The 14,180-nt window shown below is 36.8% G+C and overlaps 2 protein-coding genes across 2 annotated transcripts; one reads left to right on the top strand and one right to left on the bottom strand.

The window, feature by feature from the left end:
• Positions 1–220: 220 nt before the first annotated feature.
• LOC113775039 (glucan endo-1,3-beta-glucosidase 13-like) lies at positions 221–5,222 on the bottom strand. The gene is made up of 5 exons (XM_027319759.1): positions 5,134–5,222; positions 4,657–4,951; positions 1,855–3,126; positions 882–912; positions 221–734 (listed from the first exon to the last, which is right to left on the bottom strand). Exons 2-5 carry the CDS (start codon positions 4,709–4,711, stop codon positions 593–595), a joined length of 1,500 nt encoding a protein of 499 aa, XP_027175560.1. The 5' UTR covers positions 4,712–4,951; positions 5,134–5,222; the 3' UTR covers positions 221–592.
• Positions 5,223–8,503: 3,281 nt separating this feature from the next.
• On the top strand, positions 8,504–12,276 carry LOC113775691 (mitogen-activated protein kinase kinase 6). The gene is made up of 8 exons (XM_027320671.1): positions 8,504–8,718; positions 8,870–8,960; positions 9,994–10,128; positions 10,597–10,821; positions 10,911–11,093; positions 11,271–11,494; positions 11,814–11,859; positions 11,953–12,276. The coding sequence occupies exons 1-8, from the start codon at positions 8,645–8,647 to the stop codon at positions 12,043–12,045; spliced, it is 1,071 nt and encodes a 356-aa protein (XP_027176472.1). The 5' UTR covers positions 8,504–8,644; the 3' UTR covers positions 12,046–12,276.
• Positions 12,277–14,180: the final 1,904 nt, after the last annotated feature.

Here is a 14,180-nt window from a genome sequence, read left to right as displayed (position 1 = left end):
ACACTTTTATCCTTGAACCCGTTAACGTGGATAGAGAGACTGCACGGAAACACGTTTTATACCTTGGATCATTGGGACACTTTTATCCTTAAAACTCGTAACGGGAACAGAGACCGCACGTAAACTGACCGCATAAAATCATGCTTGAAGCCTTGAATCAGCGCAGACATTTTTCTCCGGAAACGCCCTCGTCGAACCACAGGTGAGAACTAAAAAAGTCTTCAAGGAAAGGAATATCTATATCCTCGCAGTGAATTGAGCCTCGTGCTTATAAAAAGGGGACTCGGCTTGAGAATAGTTGATGCAGAATTACAAAACAGGAATCCTCGTGGGAGGAATATTACCCAACAGACATCAACAAAAAAAACACAAAAGAAAAGCAGATCTAATTCTCTCTCATTAATGGCTTTGCTTTTGACATACCAACCATCCATCCGTCCCCCCCAAGTTGAGTACCTACAGTTACATGCAAAATTCGAGGGAAGATTCGTCCTATAACCTTTTTACCAAATCTAGTAAAGCACATTTCCGGAGGCCACCGTGCTTATCCCTGAGACACGGCAGCCATGCTCGCCAAAATCAAAAGTTCTTTTCAAGAAATTACCACAGTTAAAAGGATAGTCAAGAAACCCATAAGCAGGCAACCAGGGACATGGATAGAAACTTTTCCAACAGATGATGCAGATTTTGAAGCACTTGCAGCTGTTGCATTACTCGCAGCAGTTTTCCGGCTCCTGTGGAATGTTTGCACAAACCAACTCAGTAGGAGCACGTTACATACCAGACAAGGAAACAATCATAAAACCTTGCGGAACCTTAACTGAAAGAAACCAAAACTTATAGATGATGAATGGTTATAATAATATAAAAGGGAAACATACCCAACGGTTGCATAAATGCAGTTGTCGTAGCCTGCACAAATATATGATCATGTGTCAGCCAAACTATGAAAAAGTCCCCAAAGCAGATAATCATCCAAGCATACAACAGGAATTAAAATTCTTTTGAGCCATGGGAGGGATAAATTCATCAAAATCATCGAAGTATGATGTCAATTTTGCTTTTTGGATGTTGGAGAAAGAGGCCCTAGAAAACAAATTACCATCAAGACACACTATATCCTTTTAGAAACATCCATAAATTGAAGAATCAACATCCGAATTCCATCTACGCAAAAATATTAGATATACTCTCCTAAATCTGAATACCGAATATCTAAAAATTAGGCATATCCTCTCCATTTCAGGAACTGCCACGACAATTTAGGTGCACTGGAACCACAATCCAAAAGCCTTCAGATTTTGAACTGCTTCTGAGGACTGAGGACTCAAAAATTATGTCAAAGATTAATCTACTCGGTCCAGAAACTGACAATGATTACTTAAATAGAAGCCCATATTGCCTAAAATAAGTAAATAAATAAATAGAAGTCCAAATCTGTTTTAATGAGCAAACAAACAAACATAAATACAACAGCCAGAAACACAGGTATTACTTTAAGTGATGAGCCAGCAAAGTTAACTCAAGTATTTTGATTAATTACGGTATTATAATCTGACACTCATGAGAGAGAGAAGAATGTCTTATCAAAGCCTCCCCATTATGAATGCAGCTGTATCAAAAGCAAACAAGTAACTTGCATCAGTGCTAAACATGCATTTCATGTTATGCAATTCAATTAAACAGTCAACTAACAGAATCCATCGCAACTCAATTAAATATGTTTTGCCTCCACCACCCCATTAATAGGCTGAAATGAATGGTTAAATGGTTTTTGTGTTGCATAGAGCAGAATAATGTAAAAGGCACAAAGTTGAATAAACAGTTGAAGTTGAACGAACTTTTTTAACATACTTGGGTTCTTATTCGTTCTAAGCCCATTTCCTCCAAAGCTGCAAGCAATATCAGTAGCCCCATTCTGTTGGTAATAACTGTTAAAAGCATATGATGCATGAGATACGAGGTTATCTGGCTCAAAACAAGGCTGACTTGGCTGAATAGCAGAACAATCCACATTCCCAGATCCACAAGCCCAATCGAGGGCATTCTGAAGGTCAGCATCAGAAGCATTAGATGCTGCAACACACCATGTTTCATTTGAACTAGTGATGTTGGCACCTGTTGTGATATCCACTGTACCCCTGCCAGTGAAGTCAAGGTTGTATACACTTGTCTGGTCCGGGAAAAATAAGCCCCAGTTTCTCTCAGATTCTAACCCTGGTTTCCTGTTCTCATTGAACAAGGAAAAGATGTATACATCTAGCTCCTGTCCTGGCTTTGCTGGAGTGCCAGTGTCATTGATGACATGGCGAATCAGATTTGTGTTGTAAGTTTGGGCATTGTCTGCAGTTGCAGCTGTTTCTTTAGGAGATCCTTTGGATGGCCAGCCTGTCTCGGTCACCATTATTTTAATGGTTCTGAAATTGAGAGCCATCAAAGCAAAGTAAATAGCATCAATCTGGGCATCAAACATATTTGTGTAAAGTAAACCAGTATTTGGGTCGATTACTTCAGACGATGACTCAAATAGAGCATAATCCAGGGAAACGTTGCTAGAGGAATCCCTGTAGGCATAGTAAGGGTATGTATCAACCATGAAAGGTGACTGATTCTCAGCAAGAAATTCCAGCAAGGGTCTCAGAAAGAATGCATAGCTACTATTGAAAGCCCCTGCTGAAGGTGGATATGACCGGGACAAAACACCCAAAGAATGAGTAGTGGAAACTTTGATTTTCTTGTGAAGACCAGCCTTTCTCAGAGCAGTGAAAACATTCTGCATAGCAGGTACTACCATCGCAGAGACATTTTTGGGAACCTCAGTGGCTTCAGCACCAACTGTTATGTATGTGATCTTTGTGGCTGGATAATATGGAAGAATGTTGTTTCTTAACCAAGTATCAGCATTAGATTGAAATTGTGAGAATGGCAACAAGTCTGAATTTGGAATACCAATCACCAGCTCAATTCCACTATTTGCAAAGGCCTTCAGAACTTGGATGTTAGAGTCATAAATCCTCACATACTTAATGTTATGATTTTGAATCAATTGTACAGCTTTATCTGGTGTGGGAAGATCATCAGCATTTCTTCCATAGCAAACTCCAACTTTGCTCCCTTGGCACACTCCTGTCAAATTTTGTTTGTGAAGTCTCAGTAGAAAAAGAAAAATAACATTTAATCTGACTAACTTCTTGTAGTAGATAGTGAGGAGAATATTGGAGCAGACAAAGAAAGAAAAAGTAAAAAAAGGAGTCCACAATCATTCGTGTGCTTTCCATGCATCTTAACAATCAGAAATTTGCATCGGCATCACAGCATGTGCTTTGAAGCCAAGCTCCAGTAAACTGCTTTAAGACTAAGTGTTAGTGAGGTAGTGACTGTGATCTACTGACAAATGCATGGACCGATACAAGACATTGCATACACCAATATCCAAGAATCATTGTTTGCATCTGAATAGTCTCTTACACTGCATTTGTTCAAAGGTGAACATTAGTTTCGCCCATCATCTAGGCACATCAACTACTCTAAGTACAGAATTCAGGAATTCAGGTGGTACCACACACGAAAGGACTACTAAGGCAATTAAATAACACCAAAAGAAACTATAGAAGTGTTTTACATTGCTCTTGTCATAGAAAATAAAACGATGGAAGACGACAAATTCCACCTAAAATAGTTTATCTATGGCAACAACGTAAGAGTATATAAAAAGACGCGGAAGAGTATATAAAAAGACGCACGCATATGCAAGATGCAAAACAGTACTAAAGAATAACTGCATGCAACTCTGTCACAAGGTCATTACATATTGCTTTAGATAATAAACTCACATCACAGACAGGACCATGTCAACAACATAATTATAGCCCAAACATCAGAAAAATGTTCCTTAAATCTACAATTGGAATTAGGAAGACACGAACCACTAGCAAGCAAGGAGGGATGGGGAAAATATTGACTTCCTTGTTCATTTAAAGTCCAAGAAACCGCCAAGACTCACATTCTGACATTGTGTTAACAAAGAGATTGAGGAACTTGTAGCTTCATCAAGCCTCCCTTGTGTACTTGGGTATAGATGGAGCTGGATCCAACATGTAATCATCTTAAACACTTATCTAGTCTAAATCCTAATGGAACTTAAAAAATAGGCAAACAAACACACTTCATATTCCTTCAAGTTATATCTATACCAATTATGCAGCTAATGAAGCAAAGTTTTGCATTACTCGAAAGAAAAAAAACCATTAACAGTAAATAGGCCAAAATGACAAGGCTCAAACGAAACAAACAACTTTCCCCCGCATTGTTGCGCATGTTGTAACAAAGATGCAGAACTGACAGTGCAAAGTGATTGAGAAACAATACACATAAAACAGACAATAGGGATAGCGCAAAATTGGTTAAAAAAAAAAATACCCCAGAGCTATAGAAAAAGAAATCCCCCACAGGAAAAGTTTTAGTAAATGATTAAGTGGGTTGGGTGCATAGCCCCAAAAAACAAGTCACCTTGACCAAAGAACTATTCAAGATGTCGGTGCTGAAAACAAATACTACTGCTAGCAGTTGATCAAAAGAAGAGGAGGACCGCAGAATGAGCCAAAAAAGGGAAATGAAAACATCAAAAAAGAGGGAACACTAAAATAGGCACATTACCAATGAGCATTAGTAGAAGGGAAGTAACAAGTACGAGTATGAAGCTCCTCCCCATCAACTATCTTTCTTGGTTTCCCTTCACCTTTTTTCGGTCTATTAGAAAGAAGAGGAGAAGAGAAAGGAAGCCTTATTTACTGGCTTTTTCGCTTGTGAGTCTGTCCAGAAGACAACCAACGTTCACCTGGACAAGAGAAGAGACTACTCCAAACGATTATCTGTTTGTTTCTCTTGCCGGGCTGGAGAAAGAGGACATTGGGAGCGCTCTCTCTCTGGAGCAGCAGCGAGTGGAGTGTCCCTGTGACAAACCAACAAAACCGTAAGAAGACAGAAGAAAGAGAGAGGAGAGTGAAGAGAGAGAGAGAGCGAGAGGACTGGCTGACTGGGTGGCTGCGTGTGTGTGTGTTGGACAGTGTGCGTCAGCAAATGTCTAAGTAGGAGTGTAGGACTAGGAGTAATGTCTGTAAGTGTAAAGCGGACCTCAGAATATCTTATGGAATATAATTTAGGAAAATGCCTCGATTCCGCAGCTATTTTCCCAAAGCATAATTTTTTTTTTATTTTGCTTTACTTTCATAAGGTAATGCTACTAGCAGGTGCTTCCTGTTAGCAAGGTTCTATTTCTTGGCAAAATGGGATGTCCTGTTCTTCTCTACTTCTCTGCGAGTGTAGTAGTGTACAACAACTGTTTCCAGTTTCCACCTTCAGGCTCGGATTTAGGATTTAGAATTTAGAATAGTCCCCACCACTTTTAGCACCTGTTCCATCAGCCTCATCTCCGATGGAACTGGTGGGATCGACCGCTACGAACCATATGACTCCAAGCTGCTGGTGGGATCGACGGTCAGGGCTCGGGAACCATATCCCCCTGCAAGCTCCCGAAAGACGCGAGACGGAAGACCTCAAAGTATAGAGTAGAATTATGGGTCGGCTTTTCTCACGGCAGCTACCCAGCACCGTTCACGAACCTTGACATCTTCAGGGATAATTTCAAAAACGTCCCTTGAGGTTTTTGACAATTGCAACAACCTCCTCTTCTAAGGCTTGAAAAATTATATAACATTCCCTAAAAGTATGTCTTGATGAAACATTAATGATGTAAGTTTAAAAAAAGAAAAAAATCACTGAATATTCAATATTACCCCTCTCTAATATGTAAAACAAATTAAATGCTAAAAAGGTAACTATCACCATTATTTATTATGTGAAAATTTTAAGTCAATTTTTTGCAGGAAAAGTTAAGCCATATTTTGAAGGCTTTCGTAGTTTTTTCATAGCATCAAAGGAAGTAAATATGATTTATCAAATCTTAGAAAAGGTAGATGTAATTGATAAAGATCTTAGAGGAGGTTTTCTAAAATCATCCCATATTTTTAAGCAAAATCATACTATAAACATATATGAGTGTATCTTGTATGTGATATTAAAAAAAAAAAATTAGAAGATGCATTTTATCCTGTTTTCTGAAAACTAAAAACATGTTTCTATGCGTTTGAATTGTTATTTTTTGGATTTTATATAGAATGATATATTATATTATATCGATTTTATGTATGTGAGGTTAAAAGATAATTATAAAATATCACGAAAAACATAAAATATTTTCTTTCGAAAACTTCAATCGAAACGAGGCCGCCTTAAGCTTCCACGGCTTAATCAGAACCCCTTCATGCATTTGCAGTGGCACTTCATGAAGGTTTAACAAATCCATGATTTGAGCATGAAAGAACATCCTTTTATTAGGCCAGAGCCGGAATTATACCAATTTCTAGAATGACTTAACTCCTACAGCAAGAGTATGGCCCTAAGGACAACAGACGACGTTGGATCATATGGGCTTGGTTGTAAGTCGCAACCCTTTTTGAAAACAGGAGGCAGGAGGGCTTTGCCAAACCCAATAAAAGAGTGCACTCACGTTCATTGATTTATCATTTATCTACGAATGAATATTTGTCTTTTTCTTGGCGAGCCCGACTGCTCAAATCACAAGTTTAATTCCTGTAGTAACCAAAAAGTGTGTTTGGATAGCAAAATTATTTCAAATAATACTTTATTTACATCATAAATATAATTGTCAATCAATTTTGTATATATTTTAATTATATTTCTGTCTCAAATACATTACATCTTAAAAATATATTATAATAATTATTGCAGATAATATTTCAAAAAATCTCCTATCTAAACACATTTGAAAACTCTTTGTGAATCAGCAATGCCCGTCAAATATTTAACAACTTAGATATATCCAAATGAATAATTTCAAACACCAATGAAATTGTCCAAAACTCAAATTTACTTCTCTTTATCTTTTCTATGTTACCACCTAGTTCTTAACTCAGGTTCAAGACTTGATTCTAAATCCTGATTTTGAAAAAAAAAAGATTTCGGCTTGTTCTCAACTATATTTTTTATATCCAAAAATTTAATTTTTTACCTTAAAGAAAATTAAAAATATATTTTTATTTTTTATTCTGATTTTTTTATAATCAATTTTTACACAATCAAAATCATTTGAGAGCAGGACCTACGTATGGGTAGCACTGGTTATAAGTTACTCTTAATCAACAAGCAAGTTAATTGCAGTAACGAATGTATATTTTAGAGCACGGAGCAATCTCTCACATGCGAAGGTGCTACAACGCAATCCATAAAAGAAAGAGTATAAATTACTTGGCTACCCACTAATATTTTTGAAAAAAAAAAGTAGAGTTTTGGTCATTCAACTTTTAAAAGTATATAGTTATCTACTAAGTTATTAAAAGTATAAATTTTGAGCCATTTTGTCTATTTTCACTATCGAATCTAACATATATAAAGTATCGCACGAGTTACGAGACATAATCAAGGAGCAATTTAGGAAACACATAATATATTTATCCACCAAAAAATAGTGTGAGTATGTAATAACCCAGTAAACTATAGTGTGAGTATATATTTAACCACTAAATTATTGTGCAAGTCTTTAGATCTGGCAAACTTAATGATAGAAATACATAAAATGATTCAAAATTTATACTTTTGATAGTTTAATGGATAAATATATACTCTTAAAATTTGAATGGCCAAGGCTCTATTATTCAAAAAATTTGGTGGATTGCGGGGTAATTTGCTATAAAAGGAAATAGGATAAAGGAACATGTGTATGCTTTGCACCCAAATATTCAAACTACTAGTATAAAAAAGGGAAAAAAGTATTGAAGTACTAGTTGGTCAAAGCTCACAAGGATAATTGTGCATTGTAGAACGAAGTTTACGGTACTTCGAGGTTCCAAACACAACTTGTAATGCTTGGACATTAGAAATTTAGAACTTTCAAATTGTGGGCTGTTTCGTAAGTGAGTTTTTTGGTTGTTTATTTAAAATTTTACTGTAGAAGTTGTAGAAAAAATTTTTGAAGTGTGTAAACTTTTAAATATTTTGAAATGTATAGTTTAAAAATTTTGAGAAGTTTTTTGAGATTACTGTAGTTAAATTGTTAAAAAATTTGTAACAGATAAACTTGGCAAAAAACTTGTTTGCCAAACAAGGCCACACCCAAGTGTTTAGTATTTCATTGCCCAATTCAATTAATCTTTTATTATTTGATTTGGACTATCTATTGGAAGGATTACTAATTTTTAAGCATCTCACTTTTTGCAAAAAAAAAAAAAAAAAGTATCTATTTGTCTTTGTTAAAACAAATTTAAGTATATTAATATTTTCAAAATTTAAAATAAGTACCTATTTAATAATTTTAGTATAATTTCCGTCTATTTTAGTTTCTACCTCGAATAGAATATATCGTGCGTCACAATAAATTGGTAACAGCAACACGGCTTTTGGCGCTCTTCCCAGTTTGAATCCTCTCTTCCCCAAATTCGGTCGGTGGGTTTTGTCACCCCTTCCCTCTGCTCCACACCCAATTCCTCCCCCATTGATTCCCTACTTTCCCTTCTCTCCAAATACTTTTTCAGTCCAAACCCTAGCTTTAATTATAGAAGCAGGAATCATGAAGCTAAAGAAGCCAGTGAAGGAACTCAAGCTCTCTGTTCCGGTTCAAGATACCTCCGTCTCCAGCTTCTTGTACGCTCCATTATCTCTTCCTTTAATCTTTGTACGCTGACAATTCTAAATTAATTAAAATTTATCTAGTTTATTACGCTAGTTTTTTTTTGGGGGGAAAATTCATGAAAGTGATGGAATTTGTCAAATGATGTGTTGTTAAACATGGTAGGACCGCGAGCGGAACCTTTCACGACGGCGATTTACTGTTAAACCAGAAAGGTTTGCGCCTTATCTCCGATGACAATGATTCTCCTCCTCAGGTAATAATTTTTCGGCATTTCGATTTCGATTTGGTGTGATCGGATATCATAGAGCTTTAGATAAAATGCTCTAGTTTTGAGGACTTAATGGAAGATTGAAATTGGACGTAATTAGAAGCGTACTAATTAAGACGTGGCTGATACACGCGGTTGTTTTATCCGTGGATTGAACACTCTCATTTATTTTGCGAGGGAAGAAGCTTCAATTGAGTCCAAAATTGAAGATCTGAAGAAATGCTTAATTGATGTGAATTCCATTATGACGCTGTTTCCAGTTCAGTTGGTAGATGGAACGGAATTGGAAAAACAAGATATAAAAGAGAACAATGCATTATAGATTTCGTATAATGTATCTGATTTCACTTCAGTTCTTATAATTTTGAATATGTGGATTACATCTCAAAACAGACTTAAAAGTTTGTATACGTAGAATTCTTAAATTTGAACCTAGTTTTGCCTTTTTACATAAAGGCTTGGCCATAGCTACCGAAAAATAAATGAAACAGGACAATCACATCAAATATGACACTCATTAATACTACTTTGGCAAGTCAAACACGTCCCACAAATATTTCAGTTATAGGTGCAGCACATACATTGCTTTATATTTTATATTAATTTTTGTTTTTTCGTGTTTTCATGTCCCAAATCCATCTCAAATAGCTTGTTTTGGTGGATTTCAGATGACTATTGCCCTCAGAATATGATACGAACTGTTTTAGGACTTCTGTTTTGCTTTCATTTGAAAGTTCAGTAGTTTGTGCCATTTTCATTATTTGCTACACAACTTCCAAGAAAGAGAAGGAAAAAAAAAAAGAAGACTAGAACAGCAAAAGGTTTGCAACTTGACTAATGGAGGATGTATCATTCTCTCAAGCATCTCCTTAGCTTTGCATCACTTAAAACTCATGAAACATTTTAGGTAGTATAGGGAACCTATTGTTTGCACGTCATAGTATGCTTCTCTTTTGAATGAAAAAGAACAAGGAAAAGGAAGCCGAAGATGTGACAAATTGAATATTTGTGTGGGCAGCCTGCAGAAAGTAAGGAATTTGATCTTCAATTTTCACTGGAAGATCTTGAGACCATCAAAGTGATTGGAAAGGGAAGTGGTGGTGTGGTTCAACTTGTTCGTCATAAATGGGTTGGAACGTTATTTGCCTTGAAGGTCAGCATACAACTTCAGTTTCCTGCTAATTTGTTATCCTTGAGCACGTTGATTGTTTCAGGAGATCACTTCTCTAAGTGCACAACTTTAGTCATCTTTTTACGCACTTGTGCAATTAATGAATAATTAGTCTTGCATGTTATGCATATCGAATGTGACAGCACAGTGTTTGATACTGATCTTATGAAATTAGTGGATTATTTGCTAATTGAATAAATCAATGATTAGAAACTTTTACTAGAGTTGCTTTATTAGGGAGTTGTGAAGGTGATTTTGGTCAATCTTGCTTAAGATATCTAACATTTGAATAGTTTTGAAGGACCCTGATACTGAACATGGAAGCTTTGAGCTCTTCCTAAAATGACTGGCATTAGCTACTGGCTTTTTGTTGTCATGTCTCTTGACACATTAGCTCTGTACTGATGATGCTTTAGATATTCTAACTCCAGAGTGCATGTCTAAGCACAGGTCATCCAGATGAATATACAAGAAGATATTCGGAAACAAATTGTGCAGGAGCTTAAAATTAATCAAGGCTCACAGTGTCCCCATGTTGTGGTTTGCTACCATTCTTTCTACCACAATGGGGCTATCTCGCTTGTACTGGAGTATATGGACCGTGGCTCTTTAGCTGATGTACTCAGACAAGTGAAGACAGTTCTTGAACCGTATCTTGCAGTCCTGTGTAAGCAGGTAGGAAAAACTGAAACATGAGATTCTTCTGAAAGTATATAAGCTTAACTTTTGCTCACCATGGATATGTGAAATTTTAATATGTTCAGGTTTTGCAAGGTCTCGTGTACTTGCACCATGAGAGACATGTTATCCATAGAGATATAAAGCCATCCAATCTGCTAGTGAACCACAAAGGGGAGGTCAAAATTACAGATTTTGGTGTGAGCGCAATGCTGGCCAGCTCTATGGGTCAAAGAGACACATTTGTTGGTACCTATAATTACATGGCGGTGAGTGGAGATATGATCATGAAAAATTAATCCATTAATTTTTACAGTGGCTATTGGTACACATTCTGTAGAACATACTAAACATCTGATGTGCAACAGCAAAATGTTTTGAGTGGAAAATCTAGAGGCCTAATTCTGGTTTGGTGACTTGTTTCTCCTTTCTCATCTCATATTTAGCCTGAAAGAATTAGTGGGAGCACCTACGACTACAAGAGTGATATCTGGAGTCTGGGCATGGTTACCCTTGAGTGTGCTATTGGACGTTTCCCTTACATACAATCTGAAGACCAGCAAGGTTGGCCAAGCTTTTATGAGCTTTTAGAAGCAATTGTGGGAGGCTCTCCACCTTCTGCTCCACCAGATCAATTCTCCCCAGAGTTTTGTTCATTTATCTCTGCCTGGTAAGGTCTAAGAAGATTCGTTTATGTTGCACATATGCAGTAAACACTCTTATCTACTTCTTTATGGTCCTTCGACTGAATGCGTTTGACTATTCCATTACTCTGTCTTTAAGTTGACCTTAAATTCTTAAGACTTTTGGTTGAAACCTGCTGCAATTATTCTAAAAAAAAGTGCGAGTTTTTAGCATTAGAGGATACTTTCTTATAGTTCTATGTTGGATCAGTGACGTAGCTGTGGGTTTCTCAATGTATCCATGTTGTTGCCCCTACCTTCTCTCCTAATGATGCTCTGCTTTGTCATTGTGGCTTGCTTTTTCAGCATACAGAAGGATCCGAGGGACAGATCCTCATCTCTGGACCTTTTGGTTAGTTAACTACCCACTTCTTTTAGTCTTTCTTTTGGTCACCGTGCTCCAATATGCAAATGCTGACTGCTTGATTTGCTCCATTGCTTCCAGAACCATCCTTTTCTTAAGAAGTTTGAAGACAAGGACATTGATCTTGGCATTCTGGTAGCTAGCTTGGAACCTCCCATAAGTTTTCCTAGATGATCATTTTCTTGTAATGACTTCAGAGTACAATATTTTTCCCCATATGCTTTAGCCGCAAGCCATGCTCGCAGATTACAACTACACATTGTTTAATTCTTCTAAATTTTCCCAAAATTTTGTTGGTTGCAAACTTATCAGACATGATACGTAGAAGTCTGATACTGTAAAAGTCTGATAAAACATGATATGTAAAAGTCTGATATTGTCATACACCTCTACACGTTTTCTCAAGCGCAGAATGGCATTTAAGGTGATCATAGACCATTTGAAGGCGTTTAGCTTGTAGTGGAATGAGAGCAGATGATGTTGCTTCTATAACTTTAGCACTACTTAGTCTGTGCAAGTTAAAACTTCATAGTTTAGCAGCAGCAGCCAAAATTCTTTTAAGCAGCCAGCGGACTTGTGCGAGTTTATAAATTTAATTTTAGGCTGCTCTTCTGGGGTAGCTAATACTAACCTTGTCACAGTAGGTTTACAGCAGCAGGACATTAATGCTTATTGGTTTGTGGTTTGCACAATATCCCTTAGCCTTGGGTTGGAGCTTTCAGCGTTCTGTCGAAGGCAAAAACAGGTGTAACCGGTTTTTAAGTTTTTCATATACAGACTGCACCATGGGCGATTTAATTTGGGCCTTGGAGTGAGGGCATAAAGCATACATCAAAAATTGCATGATCTAGGCTGTATAAGTTTTTAAGTCACATTCACTTGTACCGTTATGGCCCTAAATCCTCCGTCCGTAAGTCTATTCTTTCTCAAGGAGTTGAGGAGAAATAAATTACTGCGTCAGGAAAATTAAATTAACATCAGATCGTAGAACTTGATTTTTTTTTCCTTTCCCCCGTTCTGTCTATTTGTTTCAAGTGATGGAGCCATTTGATCCAGGATATACTTATTTTGCACGTTACAACTCGGCTTGATTTCTTGGATAAGTGGACCGAATATTCCCGTCAAATAAGACCATCTTTGCTTCTGCTAAGTCAAGAAGCTTGGAGGCTTTCATTGTAGCGTGTGGAGTTAAATCGTTGTTGTCTTTTTCTAATGCTTCCGGTACTATGACACAAATAAAGGATGAGCATTTACAACAGACGTTTACATCAGCGGACGTAAGTGGAGCAGCTGTCCCCCAAGATTTTAGAAATTGGTTTATGTTCCCGTAATAGTTAAATGTTTCCCTCTCTCTCTCTCTTTTATTTTTTTATTTTTGTCCTAATATACCTTCATAAAAATTAGACTCTGCCCTTCCAAAAGTTTATAAATCATTTTGACCCCCATAAAGTATTTAAAAGTTTCACTCATATCATTTGATTGTAAATAAGGTGCAAACCAAGCAATTTGATTGTAAATATTGGACCTTGTCCTCCAATTTTTTTTACAAAATTGTATATGCGCCCTCCTGCGTCTGCATCTTTACTAATTTTGCTCTCTTAAAATCTCAAATTCTGGTTCCGCTTGTGCTTGCATAAGAGTACACGTGAAATAAAGAAAAAAAAATGCATTATAGATTAAATTAAAACATGAAGAAGAAGCATATACTCGCAAAAATCAATGGACTTTTACAAGCCAACAAGATTCAAAACTTCAAACAACTTGATGTGTTAAATCAGACTTGTAGTTGAATCAGTTACAGAGCCAGTATTCGGTGTCATTCAAGCCATTTGAAACTTCAACTTTATTTATTTATGTGCTTTAGAGAAGCACTTGAAAACTTCAACTTGATCCACCATTTTCTCTTTTTAGGGTCTCTATATTTTCCTTCATTGAAGAGTTCATTTATAAAAAGCAATTAAAAATTTCGAAAATTCCTAAATCTTTCAATTTATTTCTGTTTTAAGTGATTTTCCTATTTTGAAATGCAAAACGATCATATCATTAAAGGGAGGGAGCTGGCAAAGGCTGAAGCTGTGGGCTACGGACCGTGGAACAGGGAATTTAATCATGGGTAAGAGGCAGAAACCATACAACAACGACTTGTGTGGTGCCAGAGAGAAGCACCCAATCCCACGCAGCTCAAGCTTTCATTTCATGACTAACGCTACAGTCAGCTTCCTTATCCTGTTCCCTTTCTCCCCAGTCATTAACTCCCAAGCCCCCTTAAATTCAATCCTCTGATGCCACGGAAGCCTCGATCCAAAAGC

Source organism: Coffea eugenioides, chromosome 6 (assembly GCF_003713205.1).
Source record: "Coffea eugenioides isolate CCC68of chromosome 6, Ceug_1.0, whole genome shotgun sequence".
NCBI lineage: Eukaryota > Viridiplantae > Streptophyta > Magnoliopsida > Gentianales > Rubiaceae > Coffea > Coffea eugenioides.
Note: the sequence above shows the minus strand (reverse complement) of the source record. Positions and strands in the feature narration are given on the sequence as shown.

Excerpts from the sequence above, each read along its gene's own strand:
- LOC113775039 (XM_027319759.1), bottom strand. The coding sequence starts at position 4,711 with ATGGGGAGGAGCTTCATACTCGTACTTGTTACTTCCCTTCTACTAATG. Across the intron at positions 3,127-4,656 it reads CCTTCTACTAATGCTCATTG|GAGTGTGCCAAGGGAGCAAA; the intron begins GTAATGTGCCTA and ends AAAATTTGACAG. Across the intron at positions 735-881 it reads TGCATTTATGCAACCGTTGG|GAGCCGGAAAACTGCTGCGA; the intron begins GTATGTTTCCCT and ends AACATTCCACAG.
- LOC113775691 (XM_027320671.1), top strand. The coding sequence starts at position 8,645 with ATGAAGCTAAAGAAGCCAGTGAAGGAACTCAAGCTCTCTGTTCCGGTT. Across the intron at positions 11,495-11,813 it reads TGTTCATTTATCTCTGCCTG|CATACAGAAGGATCCGAGGG; the intron begins GTAAGGTCTAAG and ends TTGCTTTTTCAG. Across the intron at positions 11,860-11,952 it reads CCTCATCTCTGGACCTTTTG|AACCATCCTTTTCTTAAGAA; the intron begins GTTAGTTAACTA and ends CATTGCTTCCAG.